The sequence below is a fragment of the Myiozetetes cayanensis genome, unplaced genomic scaffold, assembly GCF_022539395.1.
Source record: "Myiozetetes cayanensis isolate MyiCay16 unplaced genomic scaffold, myiCay2020 scf1, whole genome shotgun sequence".
Lineage (NCBI taxonomy): Eukaryota > Metazoa > Chordata > Aves > Passeriformes > Tyrannidae > Myiozetetes > Myiozetetes cayanensis.
In genome coordinates this window covers 4,288,500-4,310,114 of record NW_026086604.1, presented here as the reverse complement: position 1 = coordinate 4,310,114, position 21,615 = coordinate 4,288,500, and the positions used below count along the sequence as shown (strand labels likewise).

The following is a 21,615-nucleotide window of genomic DNA, read 5'->3' as shown; positions in this document are numbered from 1 at the left end:
GTCTGACCAAAATTCCCACCCAGAAAGGTTCCACAGCAATGGATTAGTGTTGATTTTAATGGTTGCCACCTTCTTTCAGGTTGATCACCATACAGGTGATAAAGAGAGGGGTTCCTGGACCACCAGTGAATTAACACCTAAGTGCACCGGGTGCCCACACGGACTCAACCCTCACACCTTACTATTCCAGAACTATAGGATGAACTTGAACTTCATATTTATAACACACTTATCACTTAAATTCCTAGCTCTGGACACTGATGTTAAAATGTTTTATATCATAGAAGCTGAAAATTCTTTCAGAAGCTTAATTTCCAAAATATTCATATTACTTATATTGCAGTTAAGACAGAAACCCCAACAATAAGAGAAAGTCTGCTAGCCCTCCACAGAGATAGAAAGCAAACACAGATTTACTAAATAGCTAAAATCATTTTAGTTTTTCATTTATCCTGACCTTCAGTTCTTTTCCTCCTTTAACCATTTTTATTTCATGCTGAGAAATCAAGAATGGACTCAGAGATGTTCCCTTTTCACGTGAAGGCGCACACATGACTACACATGTTGAGAGAGATGTGATATATCCCTGTTCATCAAATCAGTGTTGTGAATGAAAGATGTAAAATCTACAGTGGTGGGAGAAGGACAAGTTTTTACTCCATTTGCCAAAACTGGTTGCATGTCAGAAATTATTTTTGCCTTAAAGAGGTTATCATGTAAATACGTCAAACTGAACTCTCAGAGAAGACCAAAGAGGGAAAGAATGTCTTCCGAGCCATTCTTATGGCAGAAATGACATGATCTTCAAAGGGAATAAAAGAACATAGATTATTTTAAATTAACAAATTTCAATGAGAATATTTCATTGGGGAAAAAAACAAACAAAATATCCCTGAAAAACTCTGCTTTTGGGTTGACTGAGAATATTTTTATAAATATATATGGTATGTATAGAAAAAGAAATATGTATACATATAGAGGTTTTGTAGAGGTTTAGTTTGGCTCTTAGCAGAGATTTCTTCACTAAAAGGGTTGTCAGGCATAGGAACAGGTTGCCCAAGGAAGCGGTGGAATCACCACTCCTGGATGTAGCACTTGAGGACATGGTTTGATGGTGAACATGATGTGCTGAGCTGACAGTTGGACTTGAGGATTTTAAACATCTTTTCCAACCTTAATGATTCTATGATTCCATATGTGTGTGTATATGTATATTTACATCTCCAATAAACTATGGAAAAATGCCAAACCAAAACAACTCCCCCTCATTAATTCATTCGTCAACACAAACAACTCCCAGATTCCTGTGCCAGGCAGTGAAAAATTACTGGCAAATCTGAAAATAAACCACAGTTCAAATCCATGGAGGTCCACGGTGGCACAACTTGTGGAGGCCATTCTGTGGTGACACACTGATTCTTCTCAGCCTGGTTTCCTCAGCAAACACGTCGTGTTCAAGATGCTGTCTGTGTATTTCTCACTGTGCCCCCAACAATTTTTCTAAGTGGTGGCTGAATTTATCCTTCATTGAGAGACAGTGGAAAAAGTCATGAAATATCTAAAGGTGTGGCAGCCAAGAAAAAAAAAAAAAGGAATATTAAATATTTATCTAACAGCAGCCACAGACTACATATAACAGGCATGGTACAAAAACGCCAATCCTATCTGGCAGAAAAACGATGCATCTCTGTGTTCTCCATCTGTCAGCAGCAGCAACGTGAACACTGAGCTTTCTTGAGGGTTGGGTGACAACCACATAAGCCAGCTCCTGTAAACCTCTTTCCTTTAATATCCACTGACAGGAATACAGCAAGCTCATGGGAGAAACAATTAAGGAAAATTGGGAAAATTAAGTACTTTCCATAAAACAAAGTAAAACCTAGAACCAAATGTTTAAGATGAACAGATCTAGTGGACTAGAAGGCACTTGAATGTGCATATTCTATCAACTTAATAAATGGCTTTGTTTGTATTGATTTACTGGTCTATTTGATGATGATTCATTAACCAAAGCTCTAAAATAAAAGTAAAATAATTATATTTAAATTTGATTTCTGTGACAGTAATAACACTAAAATGTCAATAAAGGAAAATAGAAAAACATTGACAATATATGGAATGCTTTATGCTATGCTTCTCACTAAATCTGTTATGTAGGAAAACATAGGTTGGTGTTTCATAAATATCAAATATAAGATACAATTTGACATTTATATTACCTCTAAAATTTGGAGTTATTTTGCCAAAACCACTGGAATTATAATGCAGTAGAAAAAAATTTGACTTTGCAGTCAGATTTAGTGATAATTTACACTTTGTACAAAATTAGCAGGTAGAAAGTATTTGACTTGAGACCCTTGAAAAATAGGAACCATCAGGCCTGAAAAAGAGCATCCTCTGAACAGGTAGAAGAGAATTATGCTGGTTGGATCTAATGATTGTGTTTCATGGTTTCAATACTAGAAGTTACTCTTCTAAACACAGACTGTAGGTTTCTTAATTACAAGTGGCTGAGGAAGAAGAAGTGACCAAGAAAATATTTTCTAGAAAAAAATCTATCTAAAAATATCATTCTAGTAAACAAAAATGCTTCACAGTTTACACTGATGTCCCTTGAAGTTATTCTAGGAGAAAAATCTGGAAAACCACTGACAAAGTTCCAAATATCTCATGTTGACCCTTTTAGGAAAAAAACCCACATTTTGATTTTTCATTTAAAATAAAATTTCTGGCTTTCTTGGTTTTTAAAAAATTAGGATCATGTTCATATTGCAGTATGTCATAGAATTTAAAGGGCAAAAATCCCAAAATGCTTTAATTCATGCACAGGTGTTTTGCTTTCCTGTGAGGTTTTTTCCCAGATCTTTATTTTAGGGAACATTTCCCATTTTTTTAATTTCTAGTCAATAAAAATGATGTCAAATTCTTAAATCTCCTTAGTGTGTCTGAAGTCTATTTCCCACATTATTTTGAAAACTGAAACTAAGGTTACATTATATCCTTTATATCAGCACAAGTGCCTACAATCTTGATGGCTTTTAATGTAAAAGCACATGTAGGGTATTCTGTAGAAGTTTTTGAACAATTCTGATAATGATAAATAAGAAGGGGGAAAAATCCACTTCCTCCACCTGATCTCTAGGGATATACATCAGCATAGAGAAAATTAAAGCTGTAAAAACATTGCTTTATCAGTAAATTAAGCACTTGGGAAAACATCTCATGAAAGTCAGAACAGTGTCTGACAGGAGGCTTACTTCTTCCAAGATGAGCACTGAATCATCTGGCACAAGAAAAGTTGTATGAATCATGGATCACAGAATATGGTGAGTTTGAAGGGACCCACAAGGATTATCGTGTCCAACTCCTGGCTCTGCACAGGACACCTCAAGAATCACCTTGTGCATGAGAGTATTGTCCAAACACTTGAGCTCTGTCAGCCTTGGTGCTGTGAGCACTGCCCTGGGGAGCCTGTTCAGTGCCCAACCACCTTCTGGGTGAAGAACCTTGTTCTAATACCCAACCTACACCTCCTCTGACACAACTTCAGGCTATTCCCTCAGGTCCTGTCACTGGTCACCACAGAGAAGAGATCAGTGCCTGCCCCTCCTCCTCTCCTCCTGAGGAAGTTGTAACTGCAATGAGGTCTCCCCTCAGTCCTATCTTCTGCAGGCTGAAGAGACCCAGTGCCCTCAGCCGCTCCTCATACGGCTTCCCCTCAAGGCCCTTCCCCATCTTTGTAACCCTTCACCATCTTCATATCCCTTCTTTGGATGGTCTTTAATGGCTTAATATATTTCTTATATTTTGGAGCCCAAAACTGCCACAATATCACAAGTAAGGCTGCTCCAGGTCAGAGCAGAGTGGGGCAATCCCCTCCCTCACCCGGCTAGCGATGCTTTGCCTGATACCCCTCAGAACAGGGTTGGCCCTCCTGGCTGCCAAGGCACTGCTGACTTATATTCAACTTGCCACTGACCAGGACCCCCAGGTCCCTTTCCTGGCATTGCTTTCCAGCATCTCATTCCCCAGTCTGTCTGTACATCTGGGGTTGCCCTGTCCCAGGTGCAGAATCTGGAACTTGCCCTTGTTCAACTTCATATGATTGGTCTCTCTGAGAGTCCATGCTGCAGCCTACTCACAGATAAGGAAAGTAAATCTGCTCCTGCCTCTGTGATCAATTTGTTGAGGTCTCTCTGCTGGGCCTCCCTGCCCCTGAGAGAGTAAACAGCTCCTCCCAATCTAGTGTTGTCAGCAAACTTAAGTATTATATTATTCCTTCAAGTTCTGTGTCTAAGTCATTTAGGAAGATGTTGAGAACTCCATCCAAGGATGGAGCCCTGTGGAATCCCACTGATGACACTGTCAGGCTGATGTCACCCCATTCGCTATTACCCTCTAGGTATGCTTTAATTTCCCTCTGTGAGATACAAGTATGAAAATGACACATATTAAACCACATCTTCATAATGTTATTATGAAGTCTGTGTAAGGAACATTCACAAAGGAAACTGAGATATCCTGTGGCTAAGGGATGGTACAGCAATACTGAATAATTACAATTTTATGAGGAAAAATATTTGAAGATAACTGTTTATGCAAAAAAAAAAAAGGGCCAGAATAGATAAATAGATAGATAGATAGATAGATAGATAGATAGATACATACATACATACATACATACATACATACATATAAAACTGGTCTTTATATACAATTATAAGTTAAATATTTATTAATACATATACATTAAGGTGTAAATTCTGACTCCTAACAAAAAAAAACAGTGGGGACATCAAAAAGGGCCTTAATACATTGTCCTTCCTGATTAAAGAGAGTCCATGCTGCTGCCTACTCACAGATAAGGAAAGTAAATCCACTCCTGCCTCTGTGATCAAACAAGGACCCCTGAGCTGAAGAGATGCCTCGTTATTACTCATCGCTGCAGGCAGCAGCATAAAACCAGTCAATTTTTAAAAGGACACTTGTTAACACTTTTTTGTGTCTCCCACCTGTATGCACACACTCACACACACATAATGAGATCCTGTTCAGTGACATTAACACAATTGTGCCATTAGAATTGGCACTCAGGACATCAGAAAATGCCAAAAATGCTTTGATTTAATTTGTATACCTAGCAACAGGGAAGGATATGTTCGGCTGAGGCTCTAGCTGGGGTGGAGATGGCTTTATGCTGTGTAATCATACAGATTAGCAGCTGGCAGAGGAGTTATTTCTCTTTGCATCACTGCTATATACTGTTGGATATTGAGTACATGAATAAATAACTAAATATCTAAACAAATAAATGTTGCCTAGGACTTTATAGCATATTAATGGGTTTGTTTACAAATGTTTGCAATTAATTACAAAAGGGTCAATGATCAAAGCTCTAATACATGTCACACTTTGCTTACATAAGAATGGTGAGATTAGTATCTAGCAAAATTTTTGTGTTTAGACTGTAAACATGTCCAGCTAAACTTATCAGCCTGGACTACCTTCATAGCAGATAGAGAGAAGCAGGCATTTTTAGAACACAGTTCATCCCCTTTACTTCAAATGCTGGTGTTTAAGTGCTTTTTAAAATCATCCAATTCCAAAACCCCACCATGGGCTGGGACACCTTTCACTAGACCAGGTTGCTCCGAGCCCCATTCAACCTGGCCTTGAACACTTCCAGAGCTGAGGCATCCACAGCTTCTCTGGACAACCTGTGCCAGGGCCTCACCACCCTCATAGGAAAGAATTTCTTTGCATATCCAATCTAAATCTGCCCTCCTTCAGCTTAAAACAACTCCCCCTTTTCCTATCACTACACGCCCTTGCAAAAATTCCCTCTTCACCATCCTTATAATGCACTACTCTCTAGAAATGCTCCCTTCTTTCCACAGACTGTGTATGATATAAAAAAACCAAAAACTAGAAGCTTGGATGCAGACAATTCAGAGATGGGCAGAGAAGTTTCCTCCCAGGGCTTATTAAAAACAAACAAACAAACAAACAAACAAAACACAAACACAGTTGTGAACAGACAGAACTGAGGCATCCTGAATTTGAATAGGTATTTTCTTCTCTCAGACCTGAAAATGCTTCAGACATCATGATTTGGATTTTTCACTCAGAGTAAATGCTGACTCCAAAAAGCTGACAACCAGTCCCAAAGTACATATTTGTTTGAGTCTAATGTGAGCTTGGGAAATACTCAAACTTGGAGAAAAACTAGGAACTGGATGGACCGGAGATGGAAGTGGTGTGTAGGGATGTAAAGTTCTCATTTCGTGCCCACAGTGTTCATGTCCATGCAGGAGATTATGGCCATGGCTGACACAAAAGCCAGCTGAAGATATTTATCCAGTGCACATGGGCCAGTTTGGACCTAAGGAAGAAGTTAAACTCGCTTCTCTTGCAGATGCCATTTCTCTCATAGAGTTTGTCAGAATATGCCATTAAACACAGTGAACTTCTATCACACCGCATGCACCAAACTACTTTGCTCCATGGTGTTTTCTGAAGCACAGACCCAAAACAAATGGTCACTCTGTAATGCTCTTTATTTAATAAAAGCAACAAGGACCACAGCTTCCTATTTAGAAATACCAGGCTATATTACGTACTGCCAGTCACTGCCAGAGAGAAAGTGACTTTAGGCTTGGATCTCTGTTCACGAATGACAAGAGCTACAGGAATAATTGATTTTACAGTTCAGTGCCCAAACTGGGAAAAAAAGGAACGTGTTAAGTCAACTTAGAAAAAAGTATTTCCTTGTTCAGAATTAAATTATTCCCCTTCCCTTTTTTTAACAACATTTCTCTTAGTTATTGGTTATTCTGACTTCACATTTCAAGACTTCTCACTTAAACACCAAAAAAACCTTTTACAACAAACCTCTTAATGTGCTACAAATACAAATTGAATCATACCTTAAGCTCACCTGTACACTGTGAAGCTCAATAAATTGCCACGTGCTGAGTCATGTAACACATCACAGGATGCCATAGCAGTTATTGAACATGGGGAATAGTAATCAGTAGGAAACAGAGGGGATGTTTGCATGGAAAATACATTCCAGCCCACTATAGTAATGTATAGTACAATTTCCCACAGAGGTGGAGGACTGAGCTCAGTGGTCACGTCACTCCCTCCTGTCTCTGACCACAGTATTTGGGATCTCTCTCTTGTTGGGAAAATATCACATCAATGGGCTACAACATGTAAGAGGAGAACCAGGCTGACTCTACGTCACTGGTACATCATTCAGATTTTAGAAATAACACCAGTCTCATTGCACCTGCATCACTGCTACTCAAATTTGGGCTTTCTGAAGTTTGGTTTCTTTTTTTGGTTCCTTTTTCCTTCCCAAAATGTTCACAGAAATTGCTTCAAAATTAAATATCAAAGGGATGAAGTGTTTGATGAGTTCTGTTTCTAAGGTATAGTATTATTATTTTTAAGCCTAAAAAACCCAACCACTTGACATCTCACTGTTCTCTTAAACTATTCTCAGCTACAAATATGTCCATAGATTGAGGAAGAATTATTTACTTCTAACACAGGAACACCAACTTGTCATAAGATGAAGGATGGTGTTTTACTGTTACTGCAGCCTGAAAAATTTGTTTATCCTGAAGACTAAGTTTATTGTTGTTTATTTTGGATCTGAAGATGCAGTAAAATATATCAGCCAGGATGTTCTGGTACTTATGACCCCACTGGTACACAAATCATGCCCAAGTTATACACAGCAGTAACTTGAGTTAGAGAAAAATATTTGAATTATAAAGTGATCTCACTGGTGCAACCCACTGACTATGGATCAGCCTTACTTATAAGCTGAGCAGAGGCAAAGAGAGCCCACAGGTAGCAAGTAGGGAATTTGATGACAAAGTGGACTTGGATCCTCATCTCTAGAGGAGAAATTAGATGGAGGCAAAAAGAATGGAATCTTTCTTTGGAATATGTCATGAGAAATGGGAGGAGATGGATTGATGGCTGTTCTAAGTAGTATTTTGTTTCTGTACCTCTTCTTTCATGACTGATTTAAAACTTACAAGTAGCAGCAGAATTTGTTAAGAAGGAAAGACTCAAAAGCAAAGACAGGGACCCTCCTGTCCAAAGAAAAGAATATATAAAGAACCAAACAGGACAAAAGTGCAGGAAGGATACTAAAAGGATGATAAAAAAACAAGTCCCACTTAAATGAGGTGATGAATTTCCTCATTTCCTGCTTGCATTTTGTCAAAAAGACCTTTATGAGTTTGATGCTGCAAAATGTGAGAACCATTATTCAAGCATCATATAAATGCAATATAAAATAGGATATATTTCCTTTTCTTGGGAAACATAGAATTCAAAGAGGGCAGACACATACAAAAAATAATAATAATAATAATAATAAAAGTATATTTGTCTATATTCCACATCAATCTGATGGCCTGAGACTTCACTTTAATCAACACTCACTGGTATTAGAAGTGGGGAACATATATCTACTGTCTTGCAACATGGTCTGGTGCTCACCAAGAAACCAAGAAGACTTGCAAATTATTTCAATAAAAAGTGTATAGGGACATGAGCCCCTTGGGATTTGTGATACTTTGTTAATCCTGCCTATAAACAAGATGTTCATAAATTGCACTATTTGTTTTCCAAGCTGCTACTGCAGGTGGCCAAGATTGCTTTGGAACCTGGCATTCTGCTCCTGCAGGTTTGGCTTCTGCGATGACATTTACAGTAGGTGCTATCTGAAAATAAGTTCGTAGTGGGTCATTTTGGTTCTTGATCCCACAGCATCTCATAGGAGAAAAGAGTTATGGTGCCATCCGTGCCCACCCAAATCTATTTATTTGAGAGTTTTGCCCAGAATTCACTGTGGAGATGTCTATAATCAGAGCAGTTGCTGCATGCTGGTTAATTAGCTTTGTCTTCACAAACGGAGATAAAAAATAAAACATTGACAACACTATTTCTGATCTCTTCCTCAGCTTGGTAAATTTAAACATTAGCAACAATGTCAAACAATAGCTAAAAAGGAAATATTTAGCTGTCTTTTGACAGTGACAAATTGCTTCAACCTTTATGGGTTCATTTTTTAAGTAGTTTGACATTTTGTTACCAAGGTAGATTTTTTTTATTTTATTGTTTCCTTCAGTCTGTTACACAGCCACAAGTGTTACCAAGTAGGTTCCTATGATTCATATGCAAGTGGGAAGAAATCATGTCTCTGTTGATAGCACTATTATTTATTATTATTATTATTATTTGCAAATGCTCTTGCATATCCCAGTGTTTCTACTCGGTTCATGATTGACTTCTCATTTTTCCCCAAAGAGATGAGTAAAATATGTTGACTTTTATAGGCTCTGTCAAACTGGATCAGGAGAGAAATCCAACAAGTCTTGTGCTTTGCAGCTGATCACAGTCAAGTATCAAATACTCACCGACAGAACAGAAGTAAAGAAAACAAAATATAAGGCTAAGCCCTGACAGCTTCAGAAATTGCATGCCTTCAGGCAAAGTCTTCCTTAAATTGCCCAAGTATTGGTTTATGCCACAGCCCTCACAGTTCCCATCCTTTCAGAACAAGGACTGTAGGAATTGTCAGTGCTGTCATTTTGCACAATCATGTCAAATCCTATAAAGTTCACAGAACCACCTTGCGGCAATGTGTTATACCAGCTCTCTTCTGGTCTACAGAAATGGGGAGGGAGGGGGCTGAAAATCCTTTTATTGTGTCTAAATGTACTATTTTTCAGGTTCCCTGAATCTTTTCCATTATTGTATTGCGAAAAAATAATCAGCAGAAGATCTTTCGAAAGATTCTACTTCGAAGTTGCTTGTAAGACCAAGTAAGTCAAATCAATGTTCCATTCCTTCCCCAGTCATTTTGAGCAGAAAGATAATTCTGTGGCTCAGAGAGTCCCATCACTCAAGTAATTGAAGTCTTCAAAGTGACCATGTGAGTTCCATTATACTTTTCTTTTAGAAATGTTTCAAGGCCTGTTTTTAGTGAGTATTATTTTATTTCAACCAATGACACCCAGAAAAATCATTTAGAGCTTGGCTTAAAGGCACCTTCTTTGTTGCAAACAATAAGTCTGCACAAAAATTGCTGCTCTTTGGTCCGAGGTGCTGTAAGGCTGCTCTGGTTTCTTTGATGTGGGGGGGATGTGGTTTCTATGCCTTTTGCTGCCAGGAAACAGTTCAACGTCTAATCCTGTCATTATGTCACATTCCTGAACTCTTCACTTATGATACTTTCAGGCAATGAATCATTTATAGGTCTTTCATATGCATGCAAACACACATCAAATGGCAAAGCCAACTATAAAATAATATACAGACCTTTTTATCCCTACAGAAATCAACAATTTATATTTTAACACTGAAACAGAAATAATGGCTAATCAGAAACTTTCCAGGGTATATAACTTTAAGGCAATTACATTAATCTGCTACAATTTACTGCTGTAAAATGGGCCACTTTTGAATAGCTGGAACTGTATAAATTTGCATAACTATTATATTTTCACATTTTCCTAGCCTAGTAGATACCTCCAGTGTTATGCATAGTACACATACCAGCCCTCAAGTAATTTACACTCAGAGACAATCAAATTTCATGAGCTATGAGTAGTTTACCATTTATTCTGCAGGCCATTACTTTATGGTTTTAAATAAAATACTTTTAATGAGTTCAGTAGAGGATAAAGAGATTGATTGACTGACAGCTCTGGAGAGTCAAACTGTTTATAAAAGCATTTGTTTACAAAAGAAACCCAATACCCAATAGATCAAAAACAGAGCTTTACCACCTGCAAAAAATATGACTTAACACTGCTTTGGGTGTACCCCTCTGTCCTGCTCAGCCTTTGCCCCCTGCTTCTCATCAGCCAACTCTGTCTTACTAATGCCAGGTAGACCTAATTCCAGCAGAGACATTGTTGATTGCATCAATAAAAACCTGTGAGATGACAATTACTTTTGCCTTGGATCATCAAAGAGTAGACATACAGTGCCTTCAGCTGACTTTATGGCTTTGTCTTGCACATGGAAAGAGTTCGGGAATATCTTTTGTGGCAGCCTTTCAGTACCTAAGGGGGACTTAAAGATAGGGACAGACTTTTTAGCGGTGCCTGTTGCAGTAGGACAAGGAGTAATGGTTTAAAACTAAAAGAAGGAACATTCAGACTAGATACAAGGATGGCATTTTTTATGGTGAGGGTGGTGAGACACTGGACCAGGGTGCCCAGAGAGGTGGTAGATGTTCCATTCCTGGAAACATTCAAGGCCAGGTTTGACAGGGCTATGAGCCACCTGATCTTGTTGACAATGTCCCTGCTCATTGCAGTAGGGTTGGGCTAGATGACCTTTAAGTGTTCTTCCAACCCAAACCATTCTGTGACTCTATGAACATGACAAGGAGGAAAAGTGATGGGAATAGACTGTTGGCCTTATCTGACCTGCTAGAAACTGGAGGCTACAGATGAATGACACACTTCATGACACACCCAGATAACCTGGGATCATACAGTGACTGAGTGCACAGACATTAACAATACATCAGAGCCTGTTCAAATACCACACTATGAAGCTGGGAACAGCAGACATAAATACTGCTGTAAAACCTGGCTGACTGGAAGCTTGATTTCCCAAGGTTTATGCCAGTCAAAGAAGTAGTTAAGCTCATACATATCTGACTGTGTCTGCCTTACCCTAAACAAATCTCTAGACCCATATTCTTATCCAAATACTCATATATGTAACTGCATGAATACTTACACACTTTTCCTGGTTATGTAAAGAGCTTCCTCAAAGCATTACCCAATTCTAATCTAAATTTCTTTTTTTTTTTGCCACTCATCACAACACTTGAATACAAACTCAGAACACGTGGTTAAGTCATCTTCAGAAGAAGTTATTCTTGTACTGAAGAGCTTCTAAAATTACTCTTATCTTTCTACGAAACTTTAAAAAAAAATTGCTTTATCTATATTGGTTGAACTTCTGTCTAACATTATTCACCTCTGTCTCTGGCAATACTTTCGAGAATCATAACACACTGACCCATCTCTATTCTCGTAGCCTATTCTTTTCTCTTTGTCAGAACTGCTGAAACTTGTGTGATCCTTGGAGAATTTGTGAGATCATTGGCGCTGTGTCAGTCGTTTTTGCACAAACTGGCATTGCAGGGGCTGCACTTCTAAGTGTTCCTGCCAAGCACTGCACCAAAACTTATAATTCTTATCAGCTGTGAAACTGTTTCTTGGATCATTATGACAGACGTGGTAACTGTGAACAGAGGTATAGGCTTTTGCTGTCACTGGAAGATTTGTTTCCACAAAACAAGACAAAGTGGTTGGAAAAAGAAGGAATCTCTTTTCTCATCTCCCAGTCCCAGAGCTGCTGTCTGGGACACTTGCCAATAGCAAAGGATTGGCTTCCAGATGATGGATCTGGACTGTGATGTTGTTGGCATTTCTACTCCTGCTGGAAAGGCCATCAGCTCAGAAGCTATGAGAGTTGATTAGGTCTCCCTTCAAGAACTCTCTCATCATCAGTCAGTGGGAATTATTGTAGCATTCTTTAGGGCATATGAACATGATTTTTTAACAAAGTACCACTGGGGAAAAATACTGAGAAGAAAGAGAAAGTGAATCATAGACCACTCTTTCAAAAGGTAGAGAACAGCCAAGTCTGATTCCTGAAGTGAGGAGTAGAAAGGCTGTTCCCTCTGCTACTGCACTTCAGAAAAGAAAGAAAAAAAGAAAGAGAAAAAAACAAATCTTCCAAGCCCCCTCCTATAAATTTCCAAAAAAATCAATGCTGAAATCAGTAGAGAGAAAAAACTTGAATTGAAAGAATGTCAGCCAAGTAAATGACTGTACAAATCACAGCAGTGGATTTCAGCCCCACAGTGAGAAATTATGGTGAGGGAAGCCAAATAAATTCTTCAGTATATAACTGCAATAGCAGCTGTAAACGAGAAAGAAATTCTCCAGGCTTAGTCTGCCTTTTACCACTCTACTCACAACTCTCTAAATTAGCCATAATAAAACTCTTTCAGTTATACAAGTCTAGGTGTGATTTACTTTTTCACAGTGGTATGCAGAGAAACATGAAGATCTGGAAAGAGCATGCAGCAGTCTGATTCTTCCCAACACATAAGCAAAAAATAGTAAAAAACTGAATTGAAAAGTGCAACTTCTGGGTAAATTCTAATGCTTTACAAGATTAATAAATTATCATTCCAATATGAGCAATTCCTGAGGATTTTGTCCAGAACAAGACTCCATCACCCTCCTATCTGAGGTCTCACGAGACTCTCCAGATGATTTCATGACATTTTCATTGAACACCCACAGCAAAAATGTTGCAAAGCTTTTTCAACACCACGCTTCAAGCCTAAACCAAACTCATCTCAGTTTTGAACTCTATTATTATGCAGATCATTGCCTTGCTGTACTCTGCATATGACAGATCAAAAAGTAAGGACCAGAGAAAAGAAATATGCCAGTGATTAAACAAACCAGTTATTGTCACATTATTAGTTACTATGTTTTCTGCTACAGCTAGAAAATAATTTAGTTCTTTCTAAAGATCAGCCATTTATCTTCAGGCAACTGAAGATTAAAGACCTCATCAGTAATTATCACAAATGGTGCCCTGAACACACTGATTAAAGATACTTGTCATTATACCTTATAAAGAGCACTATATCAGCTCTCTTACTGATTTAAAATAATTATGTGTTGGACATCTGCTGGAGTCCCAATCACACCTAATCACCATTGGCATCAGCAAGACACCCAAGGAATCTTTTAAAACCACCCATTAAAAACACATGAAAGAAATGCTTGTCATTACACACACCAAAGCAGAGAAGTCTGACATGAAAACTAAAGCCATTTCCATGTAAAATTAACAATTCCAGATGAAGTTCTGAGGTACATTACAATTCTGCAGTCTGGATTAGCTACATGGAGTACTTACAAGTAAAAATTATTTTAAATATTGGGATTTTTTAAAAAAATTATTAAAAAAAAAGTTAAATTATATGCATCAACTGTTTTAGAATCATAGCATGGTTTCAGCTGGACAGGACCTTAAAGATCATCTTGTTCCAACACCCTGCCATGAGCAGGGACACCTTCCACTAGACCAAAGTTTCTCAAAGCCTTGAACACTTCTAAGGATCTTACACACTCACGTTCTAAATTAGTAAAATCAGAATCTTAACAATGCCTTAAGTTTGTAAATAATCAGACATTGCTTGTAACTCTTCTTCCTTGGTACAAAGTTAAGAAAACCAACAAAAAAAGAAATTAAATAAAGTTTTGAAAACTTCAGAGCCCTCCGGACACATCATGTCCTTTTTTTTATTTCTACCAGGAAGTTTTCTGAAAAGGGGGGAAAAAGCAAAATTCACATCAATCTTTCTTTCAAAAGAAACAGCAGAGTTTTAGTCCTTTGCAGAATTTTAGTTCTTTTATAAAATTAACAATCTCTTTTGTCCTTGCCTTTCCTTGCTTTTCTTCATCCATACCCTTCTCCCTCAGCCTTCCCCTTTCCCACCCTCTTCATTTCTCTCCTTCTCTCTCAGTCTCTCATAAAATTTTCTTTCAGGATCAGTACATAGCAAGTGACATGAAAAAAACCCAAAAGAACAATAGAATAAGGTTAGAAAGATGGGTGCTGTGTCAGTATAATAAATACAAAGAGAAAAAAAAAAGAGTAATATGAGTCTCTACATTAAGGTTCCTTTGTCTGGAGATGAATGACTTTTGCAGCTGTGCTCTCCTCCCAGTTCAACTGGGATTTCAGGGTATATTACAGTTCCCACAATAGATCCTATCTGGGCTCTTCTCTGATACACAACCCTCACAGAATCACAGAACATTCCGAGTTGGAAAGGACCCACAAGGACCATTGAGTACAACTCTTCAGGGAATGGCCCGTACATATCAAATCCACAGTCTCGGTGTGGTTCTTAACCCACTGAGCTAATCTCAGTGCCTTCCTTCTTCAAGAGCTGAAAAAGTAAACTATTTGGCCAAAAACCCATAACAATACAGAAGAAGAAGACTAAACCACAGATGACTCCTATATGACATAAAAATTTGGGTTTGAATAATGTTTTGGTGCTAGGCTGGAAGAGCCCAGGTTTTGCATATGTTCCTGAGAAGATGAAAATATTAGCAAATTGTCTGTCGAAAAGAACTCTCATAATCAATGAAATTTTATTTGAACGACACTCCTAGTTCTTATGTTATGCCAGACATAAACTTCATGTCTTTTGGGATTTCTACCTCAATGCTAGATGAAAGAAGAACACTTCTCATCAAACACCAGCACCTTATTAATGGAAAGTCATATGATTAATCAATCTGATTACATAGAAGTCAATTTATCTGCAGTGCAACTGCTAGCCAAATGAAAATAAGATTAGTGTGAGTACAGTTTATTAATAATCCCCAGTATGTCACTGACTCAACTTGATTATAACACAGCAGGCATTTGATGCACAATATTACAAAGATATTAAACCAATCTGACAACAGTGGGTAGAAAAGAGGTTTATTTTACTGGGTAAGGCATAAAAATCCTAAAGGGTAAGTGACCACTCAATCTGCACTTCTGCAAGGAACATTTTATTTTACTGTAGATGTAGCAGCTGTTGAAATTTTTCAGTGACCATCTCCTATGGCTGTTGAGATCATCCAAAAGCATGAGTCAGTGTGGCACTGAGATACAAATCTTGTAACATCCAAAAAAACCCCTAGAACTTCCTCAAAGGAAAAAACAAATTAGTAGACACAAAAGGCAACTCAGATGCCCCCAAGGGAAGTCAGTCACACACAGCTCATGAGGATGCTTCATCCCACTAGATCTCCCAAGACTGCAGTGGATATGATCCTATTTTGAACACATCTACTGTGATATATATTCCCTCTGAGAATAGGTTATGGGCTGATGACAACTTGAGAAAAGTCCTAGCACATTTTATTATTCTGTAGATTATTCTCTACTAGGTTTTTGACCACTAAAGTGTCTTACTTTGTATTTATCTGACAACAAAAATATTATTTCAATAATAAACATCTTTTTTGTCTTAATTGTGCTTGAAATGAAGAGAGTAGTATAGATAGACAGAAAACATTAGGGAGGGAGGAAAGGAGGAATGGAGGAAGGAAAGATCGCCCTTTGCTGGGTAGAGGACTGGGAAGAGACAGGAAGACTTAAAAATAACAATAAATTACCAAGGCTTAAATTGGACTAATCATTATAACTACTCTGCTAAGCCAGGAGATGAGGAAACTGTCAGAGATGTTCAGAAGTCACTTGGGGAGAACTTGGGAAAATGTGCATATACAGTCCAGAGCTGCTGACATTTAATTAGTCTCTGCACTGAGAAGTCAGAAGTGCAGAACGAGGAGCCTTCAGGATCTATTATTAAACAGTGGCACCTCAGCAGCCCAAATGCTGAAAATTAGCTCAGGAAGTGGCAAAACGAGCTGATTGATATGGACTTTCTTTAGAAATTGAGGCAGTCACTTGCCTTTTCAATAAGGAAAATGCAAATCAATGATGTAAATGGGATGAGCACTTCCACAGTCAGTCTGTGGGCCTAAAAAGAGAATTAACTCTCTGATGCACCCATGTTTTATAAGGAAGAAAGAGGGGAAAATGGAAAATTTGACCTAGAGGTGATATGTCAAGGTGAATGCCTTCTGCTTTGTCTTCAAGAGGTGTCTAGAAACCATAACTCGGTAGTCATAACTTCAGATTTCAGCACATTTCTGGCTTTCCTGAGGGATTATCACTAATGTAAATCCAGTCACTACCCTACTGTGTTCAAATCTTCTCTGAACCATATGTTGTACTTGACCAAGTCACACTATCACTCTCCTTCTTCAACAGGACAGAGAAAAAAATACAACAAAAAGTTCAAGAGTCAAAGTAAGGACAGGGCCAGATCACTGACCGATTACTGCCATGGCCAAAACAGACTCTGCTTGGGGAAATTAATAGAATTTATTACCAATTAAACAGAGTAAATGAGAAATAAATATAAAACCACCTTCCTCCAGGGCACAGACCCCTGCCCTGGCATGGGGCTCTCCAAGGCTGCAGTGGGACAACCTGTGTCTTTACCACAGGCTGAAGAGAAATCTGCTCTGACACCTGGAACAACTCCTCTCTTCCTACTTCACTGACATTGATGCTTGGATAGTTTTTTCTTTCCCATTTTCTTGCTCTTCTGTCTCACAGCTGCTGTACAGTGTTTTTTACCCTTTCTTAAATATATTATCAATGTGGTTCTACAGTTGTTGCTGATGGGCTCAGCTTTGGCCAGCAGTGGGTCCACCTTGGAACCAGCTGGAGTTGTTTCTATCTAATGTGGGGGAAGGTTCTTGTTCCTTCTCCCAGAAGCCTCCCCTGGTCCCATCTCTCTCTGGTACCAAAGCCTTGACCCATAAACCAAATAGACCATGCCACTAGCCTGTTTACTGCATATGATGACACTAGTGAGGACAAAATTGATTTTTGTGAGCCAGTCTGCTTCACAAATTTGTACAATTTATGTCAAACTAATGAAACTGAATAAACTGTGGAGTTAGTAAGTGCCTCAGACACAAGAAATTAGTACTTTGTGGGGTTTTACATCTAGACCTCAGGAAAAGGGTGCAGCTGGAATGATTTAGAGTTGGTACTCATTACAAGCTTCTGTTTGAATGCAATACTCTGGAAAGTACTCTGGAAAAATTATCTATCTGCAGCTGTAAGGGAAAAAAGCTCCTTTAGGTTTACTCACAATAGCTAAAGCTTGAACAAGAAAGTCCTGGCTATTTGCAGTCTTGCAGTAAACTGAATAATTAGATTCTGTTCCCTAGAAAAGATACTAAACAGAAGACACTTGCCCATGAGATGCATTTTAAGAACTTAAGCCTGGAGACTTCTCAGATCAAGAAAAACACAGAAATGGACATGAAAAAATAGAAGGATCCAAACTCAGATCTGCAGAGATGAAAAAGGAACAAAACAAAAGAAAAAACAGGACATATCAACATTAACTGTTTCACAGAAGTTTATGACATAAAAAGGAACTAACCAACGTCCCTTTAATGTTCCCATGTCCTGTCTCCCAGTGAAGCTTTGTCAGCCTTGGAAGAGGAGATATCTTAATTGTTTTAGCCTAGATTTAGCCAGTTGCATTGAATCAGAGAAGCTTAGAAACAAAAATATAACTGTGGTATATTTTGAGTTAAGGTATTCAACAGTTAATAATTTGAACACGCAGTAGGCAAGGTCCAAACAAAGATATATAAAAATTGAGCAGAGAGCTCTGCAGGCCTTTCTTTTTTATTTTTTCATCTAATGAAAAGAGTAGAATCCATTCTCATACCCAGTGGCAGTGACTGCAAAATTTCCCAAATTTGGAAATGTCTATAGTCCAGTTGAAGTTACATTTAACAAACACATTCACACAACCTGGAATGCAGTCTACAAGTTTGTAAAGGGAAGAAAATTTCACCCAGTGAAAATCATTGTAACACTGTAAGAGCTAATACTCTTCCTCTTCCTTCAATCCCTTACGGTTTGATATAATGTCCCATATAAACCAGTAGTCACATGGCCCTCATTTGGAATTAGGTTTACTCTCACAGCAGTTTCTTTTTTAGCTCTGAATTTTTATTTTTGGTGCTAAATTAAGAGAAATATCCTTTGCTCATTATCATACATCATGGATAGCATAGGCAAAATGGCCATCACAGTCTATTAAATTAAAATGCTCAGCTCAAGAACAGATGCCATGACTTATGGAGGTTTCTGAAGCTAAGCAAATGCACATCTGACCACATGGGCTTTGCAGCACTTTATTTATGATGGTTTGGTATGAGGCATTCTCATGACTGCAGGGCAGCAGTGTGCAAATGCCAGTTCGTGAGAAAACCCTTTCATTTTGGTATTTCATAGGTCACCTGCCAAGATAATAATTACTCCATTAGGTCTGACTGGGATGGAGTTAGCTTTCCCCATGGCAGCCCTCACAGCCTGAGCTATGCATGGGTAGCTACAAAGGTGTTGATGTCACACCAGTGTTTTGGCTACTGCTGGGCAGAGCTGGCACAGCATCAGCGTTGTCTCTCCAACATTCCACTCCTCATCAGTAGGGTGGGGGTGTGCAGATCTTGGGAGGAGACAGCTGGGACAGCTGACCCAAACTGATCAAAGGGATGTTCCAAACCATGTGATGTCTGCTGAGCAATGAAAGCTAAGAAAAAGGAGGAGAAGGGGGAGCATTCACTATTATGACAGAAGGAGAGAAAAAATCTTTTGGTTTCCTTTGCTTCTGCACATGGCTCTTGGGTTTGCTTCAGTAAACTGACTGTTTTTACCCACAAATTTCCTTGATCCCACCCTGCCCAGTTAAGGAGGGAAGTGATAGAGTGGCTTGCTAGGCACCTGGCTTCCAATCAAGGTCAACTCACCACAATTACATTGTAAGAAAAAAAGAAACAGCACAAAACCTCCAAGCAAACAAACAAAACCACACCCAATTAAAAAAAACGCAAAAAAACAACCCCCATCCAAAAAAAAAGCCCCAAAACCCCAGCCACTCACCCAACCAAAAAAAAAAAAATAGTATCCAGCTAGGGAACAAATTTGGGAAGGCAATAAGGTTTTTCCTAAGCACAACATAACAAGATTTTTCCATGGAGAGTAAAAGCAAAAATGGGAGTGCAGAGTAAGCCTTTGCATATCTCTTCTTACAATAGATTTGTCCAGAGGATAATGGAAAGTGGACACCACTCTTGAAAGAAGCCTCTCTCTTGTGTGATGTACAGAGATGTACATAGATTAACCTACAAAACTTATATTTGAATCAGCTATTTAACTGTCTATGATGTGACTGCCTACCAGAGAGGCAGAGGTTGAGGTCAGTTTGTTTGCCAAAAGCATACACTGACCCAATGTTTTGGATAGCAGCCTCAGGCCAAATATTCTCTCAGCCCTGGTAGTTCTTCTGTACCAGCTGCTCTAGGCTTGCATGCTTTAAATATTTATAAAAAACAGCTTTGACAGGAAAGCTTGAGGGAAGCTGAGGGCAGCATGTTAATCAGGAACCTTGAATCGTGGTTTCCTAAGAGGTTAATGATTGCAGTATTCTGGGTTGAGTTTCTAGATCTGAGGAAACATTTCTGACCAAAAAAAAAAAACAACCAAACAAGTAAAAACAAACCCACAACAAAACACTCCAAACCAAGCACTTAAAACAAAACAAAATAAAAGAACTAACTAACAAAACCCTCCGATTAATCATTATTTTTCAAACAAACAACTTTCTACTAAAAACTGCACAATGAGCTCTCCCCTTGACCTGTGGTAAGCAAAAAGATCAAAGGCACACACTAACTGTGGGACCTGCCATGGGTAAGGCAATGTGTGCAACGCCCCATCACCAACACACACAATACCCAATACTCAGGACACAAAACCTTCCTTCACAACATCCTTAATAATGAGTCAAGTCCTCTGACTGTCATACCCAAGACCTGAAAGCCAGGACCTTTTCCTAAATAATTATTTCACCTTACAGCAGACACCTGGTCAGGTGAATCCTGCCTTAAAAGTGCCATTGACAATGGGGATATATCCACACATCTTGAACTTTCTGAAATGGGGGCTGAACACCAAGGGACTGTGTTATCCAAGTGCCAGCTGGTCCATGCAGAAACGTTTGAGGTTTTCTTCTTCCAACAAAATCCCTCTACTAGAAATACGCAACCATGACAAGTTCTCCACAGATAATAGGGACACCTGGAGTGATCCAATGGAAATAAGACATCATTGTTCATCCTCCTTACCTCTGAAGAAGTGGGTTTGCAGTAGCCAGCTCCAAACACTAGATTTTCTAGTGACATACTGGATTGGTCTGGTCCCACCTCCAGGTTGCCTTTGCCAAGCCAAGAACCTTTCCCTGGACGAGCGAAACTATAAGAAGAAAAATTTAGAAGAAAAACTAATTAGAGGAACATTGCTGGAGAAGAGTCATTGTTGTCCCAGTATTATTTCCTTCCTCAGAAAATATTACAGTTTTGGTGGTGCTGGGTTCTGCTTTTATTAATTTCAAGTTGACACTGTAAATTCATGTTTCTCTTGAAAATGATCATTGTCCAGTGTGCTGGATGTCACTAGTTCAAGTTTGTCTCCTAGACATTCAGATGAGTGGTTTGAGTGTTATCATTCACTCATTCCTCTCTCTGCTGTCATACAGATCTTTTTACAGCATAACATCTCACCATCAGAACATTTCCATCTATCCACACAAAAAAATACTCTTATCCAATTTCCCATCAGCTTGCACCTTGATGGATACAACATCTTTCTCTCTTGCTTTAACCATATCACCCTTCCTCTTTGAGTTGTGCATGATCTCTCTTCTCTATCAATATCTTCTGTAGCTCATGCCAAACTTATTATTACAGACTGGAAGTTTAGTTCCCACTTCTCACTGTCCTGTGACCTTAGCTTCCAGCACCAAATGACAAGACTACAGCCCAAAACCTACATTAGTTTTTGCTGGGCTCAGTCCATTCATCTGGGAAG

The 21,615-nt window shown here is 38.7% G+C and overlaps 1 protein-coding gene across 5 annotated transcripts in view; it reads right to left on the bottom strand.

The window, feature by feature from the left end:
* The window catches only part of FAM135B (family with sequence similarity 135 member B), a 216,488-nt gene that overhangs the window by 43,479 nt on the left and 151,394 nt on the right, over positions 1-21,615 (bottom strand). For all 5 annotated transcript variants that reach the window (XM_050324912.1, XM_050324903.1, XM_050324921.1 and 2 more), the window contains exon 7: positions 20,874-21,000. In XM_050324912.1, the coding sequence (XP_050180869.1) occupies positions 20,874-21,000 (127 nt within the window). The remainder of the gene's footprint in view (positions 1-20,873; positions 21,001-21,615) is intronic.